Below are 12662 nucleotides of genomic sequence, written 5' to 3'. Positions count from 1 at the left end.
TCAAAAAAACACAAGGTAAGCCAGCTAAAACATTAACTTTAGGCTCAACTAGAAACAAAACTGAGTCAATCCTTCAAACTCTACAATCATCAGTTATAAAAACAGCCAACTACCAACGACTGGAAAACTGTCGAAACTAAAAGCTGGACTGAGGGCACATTATCATCTCTTAACATACAAAGTGGTATTACAGGACGGGACTTAAACTTGCATATGGCACCTTTAAAGCCATTAGGTAGGAGTTTTATTTTAACCAACCTGTGTGTGCCGTCGAATGAAGTCTCACATTACCAGGCTGTAATTTCCGTCATTTCCTTGATCTCAGTGACAATTACTTTTTTTTTTTCCGATTGCAGACCAAAATATCAAACATGTTAGATAACAATCGAGGCATCCCAGACGAGATCAGGAGCACAGGACTGTAACAAAACATTATAAAACGGGTGCATCAACCCTCAATAATCCTTCATCTATCCTTACTGACGCACTGTTTCTAACAAATGAACCCTTCTATCATCGAGTGGGCTCAGCTCGGCTTAAGAGGGTTTCTCTGTAAACTGACAGAGCAGCAGTTCACCTCCTCTTCACCCTGTTTACCCCTTTAGCTACTGCCTGAAAAAAAAATTAAAAAAAATACCAGATGGCTTCAGCACTGTAGATTTGACGGCACATACTCAGAGCTGTCCATGTGAACTGTGCGCAATCCTTAAAGGGCAGATGGGCAAAAGAATCGCCTGGACTTTTACATCAAACCACACCAGCTACTTCTGCCTAACAAAACCCTGAAGTATTGTTGAAGGAGACGGAGCCAGTGAAGCATAAAACTGAAGGCACAGAGATGACCTCTGACCGAACGCTAACCCAAAAGGGAACTCTGACATGGGAGCAGATGGATATTGTGTGACCAGCTGAGCCCACACAGTTAGCACTCAGCCATTTAAAGGTCTCCTGCATCAGTATCCATCCTCATTCTGACTGTGGAGGAGGAAGCACCAGGACAACATGCAGCATTTAAAAATAGATATTTCAGTTACACGAGGTTTGGATATCCGAGTCTCCGCATCGCAGTAGTCATAGAGACAGAAAGGAAGCTGTTTTCTATGACAAAACATGATAACAAGGTGATAAATCAAAAGCAAATAGGAGAGTAAATAGCAGAGAAAACAGAACCGTTACCTTCCATTGGTGTATTCGGGTCCGGTCTGTTCGCAAAAACCACATCCACATAGTCTAACTGGAGTCTTTCTAGAGAGGCTTTTAAACCTGTAAACAAACACCACAGTCAGTCTGTTATATTGAACCTCTGTATACACAGCCAAAAAAAATTAGTGCAGAGGATTCTCAAACAGTTTTAACGAGGTTACTGAACCCAAAAGTTTTCTTGGCAACTCCAATAACCTCGAGAGGATGTCAATTATTAAAACACAGCCTTGATTCCCTCGACCCAGAGCAACTAATTAGGAAGTATTTTGTTGTTGCAGTGTCAACATTTAATCCAATAATACGCTGCTACTTACCCTCTATAATGTGTTTTCGGGATAACCCTCTCTCAGTTTCCGCTCTGAAAAAAAAAACGAAAACGAAAAAACAGTCGTTAGGTTATAAACAATTATTCAAAAGATGACCGGACCTGCCCCCTTGACGGTAACATAATATCATCTTTGTGAAATATGAGTTGTTTTATTGAAAGTACCTGACAACAGATCAGTTTGGATGACATATGATCCCATTATCAGGAGCATCAGCATAAGGCAAGTTGAGTGAAAATTACACAGGAGGACAGTTTTTTCATTTAGGCTGAATCAAAGATGGAACTTACTTTCCGCCCCAGAAGATCTTTGTTGTTATCACCAGACTTGAACGTCTACAAATAGAACAAGAAAGCACATATGTTACAACATCTGCATTGGAGTTGTATATATATGTGTCTACACTATACGCTGGACTTACGTTTTATAATGTGTATACAAGCTATGATGGAAAGCTCAGACATATCCTTTAGGGAAATCATACATTTCTACCTTATTCTCAGACCGTCTCAATAACCCACATCCCACAACAAGTGTGACTGAGCCAGGACTCGGTAAGAGCCAGTGAATGAGTGTTGTACGCGTACAACCTAATCTGATATGACCTAAACAATACAAACGCCAATCGACAAAGTAGAAGATGGGGCACGATAAGTTCATCCATTATTCAGCGTCTTTGAGGGAGGACACACGAGTGTGGGCATGGCACGGCTGCCCGCATAAATCTTTTATCTCCCTACCTTACTGTTGCAGTTCACAACACACAGCCTCCCAATATGTTCGGGGAAGGAGATGATACAAGATCAGGGAGGATGGCTGGGACGGAAATTAAAAAACACCAAACTCAATTAAAGTGTGCCTCATACCTCCATCCTTTCTTCTTTATGATGTTTCCGAGCACCACCTCTGCCCTGTGAAGCAGACGGAGAGAAGGCGTGATTAAATAAAGATCGTTTTGAAATGATAAGAGCGTTTACACCCGACTGTTTTAGGATTGATTTCTAAATTAAAGGGAGCTGGCTGACTCCGCACACAGACTATATAATGCACGGCGGAGCTTTCATAGGAAAGAGCACCTGTTTAGGATTGGTGGGTGAGAATAAGCTGCCAGGTCAGAGACAGCAGGGCCCGGGCCCAGCTGCGCTTTGGAGACACCGCTATATCACTCATTAGCAGCCACAGGGGTGCTAATGAGTGACATTACGTTCGATATGGGGCTCATTAGGGCCGGGCAAAAACCTGTCACCAGGCTACCTCTCTAGTCCTCTCACTCTGACAAATAATGGGACGCCTCACACACAGGGAGTGTAACAGTTCTTAACAGTTTCCCATAAAATGATTTCGGACACTCAGAGGTAAAATAAACACACTGCAACGGCTAAAATGTCTTTTTAGATTCATTCTTGGTGCACTGATGACCACAGCCAGCTGCTCTAATTGATGAAGTTTTGAAATAAATTGTTTTGTTGGCAGGTATCAAAACTGTGTTGAAAACAGCAATAACCATGATTCACCTCACCTGCAATCAGTGCTGAGGAGTGACTACTTACATATGATTAAATTACGAAATAAAAGTAGTTGTAATCTGTTAGATTTACTGAGAAAACATATCTAAATAAATGACAGTTACTATTTGAAATGTTGGTGATTACAAAGGGTTGAGAGCCAAACATATTTGTTACGGTAAAAAGTTTCTATGTTAAACATAAGATTCTGTTGCTTTGCATATTTTGCTGCATAGAAAATATATGTATGTATAAATCCAGACAGGCCTCAATCATTTGACAGTACATGCACTCAAATTTTGATTCTTGTTTTTCGAGTGGTTCTCCGTCTCTCTCGCACCGCATCTTGTCTGTCAGTCAAATCAATGTGCATTTCTCAACAGCAAAGTACCTTAAAAACTCTGGGTAGTGTAAATGTTAATGGGCTGTACTTTTTAAATGAGCAATTTACAAAAATATTTCTGTTTATAACACAAATATGAAACTGTTCAGTTCAGTCTGTTGTCGATGGAGACACCCGGGTACTTGTACTCCTCCACCGTGTCCACCTCCTCTCCCAGAACACTCAGTGGTTGTGGAGCCGTCTTCTTCCTTCTGAAGCTGATCATCATCTCTGGACTCGGCCACGTTCAGAAGCAGCTGATTTCTACCAGCCCATTTCACAAAGTACAGCATGAGTACAGTAGGTGCTGCAATACCACGAGCGGTTTCAGACCCTGCCTGAACTATGTCTTCTTTAAACAACGACCACTGAGGCAATAATGTGTGTGCTTGTGTGCCCAATACTGTGAGTATGTGTGCCTGTGGCAAACACCCACACAGTGCTCTGAGGGCTGCCGTTCTGAAATGTATTGGTAATTTGAGTGGCCAAACATAAGGTACAGTGTGCCTTGAGCAGGTTGACTTTTTCCATCCATTAATTAGGTCTTCATTCCACTGCTGACTTAATGCTATAACTTACGACAGAAGACTTGATATAATGCTGCATTATTCATGGTTGGTACGAGTTTATTACTTTCTGATGTCTCAGTAATTATACGACCAGTTTGTCACTGGTTTCACATAACATCAAGTATTTACTATGCACCTAAAGCAAAATGTCTGAACCTCAGAGAAAATGAATACAGAATTTCTGCTTTTTCAAATGCTCTGACGCCATATGCGTTTGCTGATAACAGCAGCTACATGGGATAAGCTGAACATGTTTATTCATGCAATTAAACATATTTATTTATACTTCCAAGAAACAGTAGACTGCTAATTGGGGTGGATATGCTGGTGAAGCATTACAATCAATATTTAAATATTCTTGTGTTGAATGTTTTGCTTTTTAACAAACGGTTTACAAATCTTGTTTATCTGAGCATGCTTGCAAACACAGAATCAACACCACAGCAGCTGGCTGTACAGCCGGCGACACCACTTCCTGTTCTCTAACTCTGATTAAAGAATTGTAAGCCAGAACTGAGGACTTCACATGAAAGCTTCTTCCATCCTGACGTGCAAAGTGTGAGATTTGTTCTGCTGGTGCGTCTGTGGGTAATATAAGCTCCTTGGTGCTGCTTTGCAGTGGAAGCTGTCAGGATTAGCACCTGTGCAACACATACTCAGTTGTGTGACATGCTGTCACAAACACGAACACGTGCCCGAGCCGTTCCTGTTGAACTGCGAGTTGTTTAGCACAATGTTTGAAGAGGAAGGCGATTATTCTTCTGTGTCAAAGATCAACCTTGTGCTTGTTTTTCGGACCACAAGAGGCGGACAAATTGTTGAAACCTCCTCAGAACCATTAAGGGTGTATTGCTGACGTGTATCAGACAACAGTTGCTGAAGCATTAGATGAGAAATGAGGACAACCACAGACACCTCCTGCTTGTTCCTTCTCTTTTTATTTTATTTTGATTGTCCTGTGTGAGACGCAGGAACTCTGATGAATCTCCCTAAACATAATGGCAAAACTACAGTATTAGAAGGACTTTCTACTGTTAATCAGAGATACTGCTTGCAAAGGATAATCCCATAGAGTATTTCAAAGCACCCAAATTACTACAAAACCATCTTAATCCAGGCCAGAATTGTAACCATCACTTCATCCAGCAATAAGGCAACACTGGGCTGCTTTTCTAAGGTGAAAATACTATGACTTCCTGGCCTGTATATTTAGACCATAAACATCACAACCCTCAGAAATGTTACTGACATGGTGTTCATGAAAAGGACAACTCAAATTGTTTCCGGTCCATGTTAAAGGACAGAGACATTAATCTCTTGAGATCATTATTAGACACACATTTTCAGAATGTGTGTGAAAATAAGGAGTAGGTTCATCCAGATAAACAGTCAGTGGAGCTTAATTCTGATGCCGGCAGATATTAAATTATTGTCTAAGAAGAGGGTGAAATGGGAAGACATAATTAAGAGTGCCTGTCAAACCTCAAATTAACCAAAACAATGTGGAAAATGTGATGGAAATACGGCACTTATGTTTGTTTCAGGTATTCATTCGTGGAAGGTTAGTGTCATGGTCGCTCCACACAGATCTGCTGTTTTTTTTGTTTGTTTTATCTTTCCAGTGAGGCCGCAGCTTTGGTGGACATTTAAGCCTCATGCTTAATGTGCAGTGTTATTACTTAGCTAAATCTGTTTCCAATGCACTTTGGCACATATTGAAAACCCAACTGTTCAGCTTTTCTTTTCTTTTTTTTTGTATTGAAAGTATTCTCAGTTACGTTTATAATGCACACATTGAAAATGTGCATAAAAAGTGAATTGAAACAGATTTGTAATGTTTTGGAAAACTACAGAAATAGAAACTATGTTTCTGAAATGACACATTACTGATGAGTCTTCAAAAATATTTTTTTACTGCTTTGAGTTGATTAAAATAAATTTCATCCACCATCAATGTAGTGGGATATTGGCAGAGGTCCTTCTGCATATTTACTGAATCTGTCTGAAATATATGTGATCATATGAGGGGCGATGAAAAAGTTACGAGACTGCTGCTGTTAGACGGAGCGCAGCATAGTAATGCACATGGAGCAGGGGAAGCAATAACTGTCATGTGTAAGTATTGCACATTACATCAGCACCTGTGTTACATGCCAACCCAGTGGGTTTTCTTTGACATTCCCTTGGTTGTGCACCGTGAACTGTCCCCCAGACCGACAACATTACTGTGACGTTCTGAGGCGAAAACATTCAGTGCGAGCGACCTGAACAACTGTCTGATGGTACTTGGGTTGTCCAACATGACCACCCGCCTGTCTTGTTTGCAAAGACACAATTGTGGCAATCGTAGCTCCCCATCACCCCCACTCACTGGATTTTGCTCCCTATTTGTATACTTCTTTCTGTTCCTGATCTGAGCTATCTGCTCAAATTTCAGGTCCATGCTAAAAATCACAAATATGCCCTTACCAATGGCCACAAAAATGTGTGTAACTCAGGTGCTGATGTTGATTAAGCAATGTAACCAGAAATACTTCCTCACGTTACTGCTTTCGATTGCTCCTTACATAATACTGTGCTGCACTCTGTTGGCTCGCAACAGGCGCAGTCTGGGAAATCTTTTAACAGCCCTTGCATACTGGGGTATGCGGCTGTATCTGTATCATGGATTGGTTTACCAACGTGTAAACACAACACACTGGCAGCTTAACGTCGTCAGAGCACAAGTCTTGATGTAATAATGTAGCATTCAGATCATTTTTAATGCTTGGAACATTTGATTGTGCACCACTGTGGGTCAACCCATCTGACAACAACAGTCAGGTAGTATATAATCTCTACCTTTAGAATAACTTGAATGTCAGCAGCTTAGTAATATTTGATGTTACTGTTCATGGATAAGTGACCTGTAGCACAGGATATACTCACTTTCCAGCAGCGTAGACCTCCGCTGTGTCAAACAGATTGATGCCATTTTCATAGGCCAGAGTCATCAGCTGTTCTGCCATCTGTTAAAGGAAGCAGGGGAGGAAGGAATGGGGTGAGACCGCTGATACGAGGTGTTAGGAGTTTATAATTATTAAACGGCCTTTATGAGATTAAAGAAGGCTGTACTGGCTTTCTACAGCCTTCACTATAATGGCTGTTGACTCTCTCTGGCAGTATGTTTTCACTGTAAGTAAAAATAGGCTTCTTGAGCAACCGCGGAAATGCCAGATCATATGGCGGGTTTCCATTCCCATGGCTTGACTGATGGAAAATGCGAAAATACATCTGCTCTCACCTCATCCGTTATCTGTCCACCGAACGTCACCCATGTTCCTGTGGAGGATGACAGGGAGGCGGGGTCAGAGGATGAGTGCACAAACATATGTGAACACGTAAGCAGGTTAGCAGTGATACTTAATGTTCTGTACAAATGATACTGCACATGGTGTTCAAGAAACAAGATCTGGCTAAAAAAAAAAAAAAAAAAAAGGCGCTGAGTTTGGATAAGAGTATTGGAGTCATTTTATACTTTCTGCAGACTCAGTGGAACTTGCCACTGAATTTATTTTTTCACACTCAGTAATTCGTTTTTTTCTAAAATGTCCCCCTCACAAATCTGTCTTGCGGATGCAGCTAACTTCTCAGTTTGTCTCAAGATCTCTTACCTAATCCAAGGCAGGACACCCGCAGGCCAGACTTCCCAAGGTTTCTGTCAAAACAGAGAGAAACACATTAACATAATGCAGCACTGAGGTGGCAGTGATTTGTGACATTTTGCACTCCGGCGGTGGCTTTGACCAACACAGGAGAACTTCAAGCCTCATTTTTTAACAATGACTGCTCGATGAATAAATAAATAAGCCGATCAATCTTCTGTAACGTTAGCTTCTCTGTTCTTTCGGGTTGTTACTGCATTGCAGGCTTACAGTTACAAAAGCTGAGAAGAACAGGACTTTGTATGGATTTGAGGCAGAAGCATCTACCGCAGCACTGACACATGTAGAGTGGATGGGTAAGGAAGGACAGTAACACGTGAGCTGACAATGGCAGTGTGTGCGTGTGCAGCCAAGTCTCAGGGAGAATCATAGGAGACAGGAAGTAGGTCTTAAGCAGGCCCACCATGACATCCACTGAAAATTTTCTCACAGCACACCAGGATCCCTCAGCCGCCATCTGACTAAAATCCCCTACAGCAAAGTGGAAGCTTGACTACACACAGCAACTCGCTCATAAAGCTGGCGTCTCTGAGCCTATCACAGTCCAGACAGACAGACCGCTCTACTGACAATCACAGCTTTGGTTGGGTCTCTGATTCATGCAAGCCTTTTCAAGTTTTCTAAGACGCCTATGGTTCCTCCTTAAAATGCAGCATCATAACAGATTAGTTATGAGCACTGTAATATCTAATCTGTTTCAAATTATTTCAGGAGGGATTCTTCAGATCTGCAAAAACCTTGAGACCTGAATAGTTAAGGTACCTCAGATATGATTAAAAATACAAAATTAATTGTGGTCAACCTCCTTCACGAGATAATCTAGCAGTGCAAAAAAGATAAAAGAAATGTGGGATTGGAGATGATGTAACATGTGAAGGAGTCAAAGTGAACATGTGGGAGGATATCTAATATATTTTTGTGAGACTGGCTGTAAAGAACAGTTGAAATGAAAATAGAGTAGAAGAGAGAGACAGAGGTGTTTGTGTGTGCATGCGTGCAGATGTGTTATATGACCATGCTTGTGATTGCATGTGTGGGTGGGACTGTATGTGTGTGTGTGTGTGTGTGTGTGTGTGTGGGGGGGGGGTGTTGTGAAGCCGTGATAACATTGCTGAATTGCTGCAGTGACTAACAAAACACTCCCTTCAGTGTGGTCTGAACACAAAGTCCTAAAACACGGACTAAACCATTTTAAATCTCAACAGTAATAGATCCCCCCTAAGCAGGCTAAGTGGGCTACCTTTGTGTAAAATAAGAACCCAAACAAAAAAATGAATGCTCTTCAAATGCTTTAAGTGTGGTTTGGTGTGTATCCATCTACTTTCTATTTTTGAGTTAATCCAGTTAAAAGCTCACTATACCATCCAACGTCATTAGTTCCACTCTCACTTCACTGAACCAGATGCTCGTAGACTCTCTCCATTCATTTATACTCTTTGTTTGCAAACGTAATTGGTTTCAAAACGGCATATTGCAGCAAAACTCCACCGCTGTCAGAGCTATCAAAGGTTTCAGTGAGATGAAGTGACATAAAAAAAAAAAATCAAGTTCAGTTGTGTTTTGAGAGTATTGCTGTTGGTGCTTCAAGAGCCTCATTAAAAAGATCATTTTTGGTCAGCGAGGTCTGTAATCGTGTTGCAGTTTGAATCCGAGAGCCAGATGACATCATGAGAAGGAGGCTCCTTAACTTACTATCCAACGCAGGCAGTGAAGAGGGAGAAGAGAGAGTGACGGGAGAATCCAGTGGAACTCGCGTGCCCTTACGGTACATCACAGTGCAAGTCCCCTCTGGCAAGCCACTAGAGCTGATCAACAATTAACTGCCTTAATTGCATGAGTAAAATATCCCCTCGAGGTGCTGTTGTGCAGCAACACACGGATAGCTGAAACCAAAAGCAGTTTAGTGACCAAAATTGTTAGAGGAGCTTAATAGTTGAAGTGCTTTAATGATGGACCGAGAAATTTTTTCATTGGTCAATGCAAAATATCTTCTTTGCTCAAGATTCTGCGCGGCTGCATCCTTATAAACACGGTAGTTTGTTTCTGAGACACGGTTAGTTGGTAGGGAGCAACTGTATATTCAGCAGTGTCTCAAAGATGACACTATTCCAGATTTCCAGAAACACCACATCTGTGATATTAGTTCCGCCAAGGATGGAAGGTAGGTTAGCTTGTTTGTTTGCCAGCAGGATTATGGGAAACCTACTGCCCAGATTTCCAATAAACATTGCAGTATATTTGGCCAACTAAATGCCATACATCAAAGCTAAAAAGAAGGAGTGACTTTAACAAATGGCACAAAAATAATATGTGGAAAACATTAATTGATTTTCTATTTCATGAGGAGTTGAATGGGAATCTATGGAATTAGAGTCTTTAAGAGCCAACCCCTCGTGGCCATACTATTTTGTCACTATTAAACACATGCCATGACCCCAAATCACAATCCACATTTTCGGGTACCAGTAATCGTCTGGGATATACAGTACATGTACTGGGTCAAACTTTATACAGCAAGCAGTCAGTAAAATACTCGGGGATGGTGGTTTCATGGTGAAGAACTAGAACCACTACAATTGTAACAGCGCTACAATTTTGGAAATATGTCCTGATGTATGTGGTTGGATTCTGCCGACCATAAAAAAAGTGGAGTATTGGCTTTGATGGATATCTGCACTCTCCGAGTAACCTTCTAGTTCAAAATGTTTAATGTATAATGTTTTTATAGTTGACAAGCGTGTCGAGAAAATGAGATGCATAGTGAACCGATTAGAGTTGCATCATTTTCATTAGCACGTGTTCAGGCTTACCACATGCTACTGCAAAGTTTACTGTGTAAGTTCTGCATAAGAATGTTTCAAGCATTAATGCAGCACTTGCAGTACCAGTGCATTCAGGCACCTCCCCAAAACCTAAAAATAAGGATATCAGAATCCGCAGCTGTGCCCTTGCCATTGTTCTCATTGTAAGCATGTCCCTTTGTCAGCACATTGTTCTCTTCAATATTTTACTAGACCGGCCTTGAATACTGCATTGTGCTGCAGACCCTCAGCAGGGGCCGGGAAGCAGGTAGGGGTCAGGTTCTAGCTGAGCCTCAGCAGACATGATCCCACAAGATTAAAGTCATCCCTCTCATACCCTCTTCAATAATGAAGGAGACCGGTACAGTACAGGACAGTAACACCAGTACAGCCGCAGGGTCAAAATCAGAAGGGATCCTGTGAACAGGACATGTGGTGACCATTGCACATTTTAAGTATGCTGGTTGTCTTTGAAAGACTGAATAACCTATCTCCTAGGTTCTGTGAACATCAGCCCTGTGATCCAAACAGTCCAAAGGACACGAGGAAAGGAACATATTTTTACTTTGCTGTATTCCTTGATTTGATTGAGCGTGGTGTGAAGTCTGTTTGGGTTTCATTTACACACAGGTTGCAATGAATCGTGCATGCATGAGTCGCCAATTGGAAATATGTTCTCTTTCCATCAAGGTCCCCTTTGAGGCAAAGAATACCATGGGCAACTCCATTGTCTCCTTTGGTCATTTATTATTGATTATTTAACTATTGATTATTTGATTACTGACTCATTCTGCAGTATCACAACGATCCCAAACATACAGCTAGAGTGAAAAAGAACTATAGTTTAAGATAAGAACAAGCAGCAGATGGTTCTGCATTTTAAGGATTCGTGAGTTCTTTGCCGATATGCTGATATTTATCTATAAAAAACTATTTAAGGCTATATTTTTAAAAGGTAACTTGTTTTACTTTTTGTGTTAAAACTTTTGTACAGTAGTGTGGGTGTAGTTTTTAACACAAGCCACAGTTTTTCTATTTCTAAAGGTCTTAAATGTTTCATTTCCAATGAATGATATAAGTACCATTGGGCCAATCAGTAGCCCGAAAATAAATCTAGTGACCCTATCAGAACAATCAATATAATTTTACACATCAATATAATTCAACATGATACATGGTGACAGCCATCAGCTTCAGAATTAAGCCAACACAAGTCAGAGATATTGAGCAGGACATGCAGCCCTTAGGCCTTTCAAAGTCATTCCTGACAATGTCATATCAGCCATATCCTGTACATGAGCCACAACATTTTGACCACCTCTGACTAATGTGCTGCAGGTGTGTTGTATCCCAGCAAAACATCTCTGAGCTCTGCTGTGATATCTGGCAACCAAAACGTTAGCGGCGGATCCGGCTTGTTCCTGTAGATCCAGCCCTGTAGCTGGTTCATGGTTTGTCCTCTTCCGACCACTGACCACTGTTAGCAAGTACTCACCACTGCTGACTGGGAGCATCCCCTAGGCTGTGCTGTTTCAGAGATACTCCGACCCAGTCGTCCTGCCATTAATGGTCAAAGTCACTCACACCGGCTAATTTCTGCCAACTCTTTGAACGTCTCGTATATCCCGGACATTGACGTACTCTGTTGTTACGAGATAATCATTAAAGATCGTTTTGGCTCATCAGTGTACTGTACTGTATATATTTATTGTAATCTACTAGAACACACATTTTTCTCTTTTACCGTGTGATTTAAAATATTCGGTAACAGTACTGTAAATGACGCAGTAATGAATTGAAATAAATTAATTTGTTTTTATAACTCATCACTATGAACAGGCAAAGGCAGATTTTATAGGAGACTATTACATGCACCCAAATTGTCTTTGATCTTGTAGAGCAAAAAGCAGAGCTGGTAGTCACATTTAAGTAAAACTATCAAAATAGAACCAGGCTATAGAAAGGCTATAGCAAATTAATTAGGTTTAAAGTTAGGGTGAAGTCAGCTGACAGGACAGGGTGATGAACGAGGAAACAAGGCCACAGAGCTGTAAAGAGGACCGTGTTGAGAGATATGTCCACTGAGCAGAACTATTAATAAAACCTCACCCCGGGCTTCTACTTCAGAAAAATGCACACAATGAATGCCACTAGCTTTGCATTGGCTGCAGG

General features: G+C 41.2%; 1 protein-coding gene across 5 annotated transcripts in view; it reads right to left on the bottom strand.

Annotated features, from left to right (window-relative positions):
- kcnab2a (potassium voltage-gated channel subfamily A regulatory beta subunit 2a) overlaps positions 1 to 12662 on the bottom strand; it is an 83144-nt gene that overhangs the window by 11267 nt on the left and 59215 nt on the right. For all 5 annotated transcript variants that reach the window (XM_069146062.1, XM_069146071.1, XM_069146055.1 and 2 more), the window contains 7 exons: positions 7639 to 7682; positions 7269 to 7306; positions 6914 to 6993; positions 2396 to 2440; positions 1820 to 1864; positions 1518 to 1561; positions 1177 to 1263 (listed from right to left, as the gene is read on the bottom strand). In XM_069146062.1, the coding sequence (XP_069002163.1) occupies positions 1177 to 1263; positions 1518 to 1561; positions 1820 to 1864; positions 2396 to 2440; positions 6914 to 6993; positions 7269 to 7306; positions 7639 to 7682 (383 nt within the window). The remainder of the gene's footprint in view (positions 1 to 1176; positions 1264 to 1517; positions 1562 to 1819; positions 1865 to 2395; positions 2441 to 6913; positions 6994 to 7268; positions 7307 to 7638; positions 7683 to 12662) is intronic.

The sequence above is a fragment of the Embiotoca jacksoni genome, unplaced genomic scaffold (assembly GCF_022577435.1).
Source record: "Embiotoca jacksoni isolate LCO1_2020_lvr unplaced genomic scaffold, fEmbJac1.0.p SCAF_1, whole genome shotgun sequence".
Classification (NCBI taxonomy): Eukaryota; Metazoa; Chordata; class Actinopteri; family Embiotocidae; genus Embiotoca; species Embiotoca jacksoni.
Note: the sequence above shows the minus strand (reverse complement) of the source record. Positions and strands in the feature narration are given on the sequence as shown.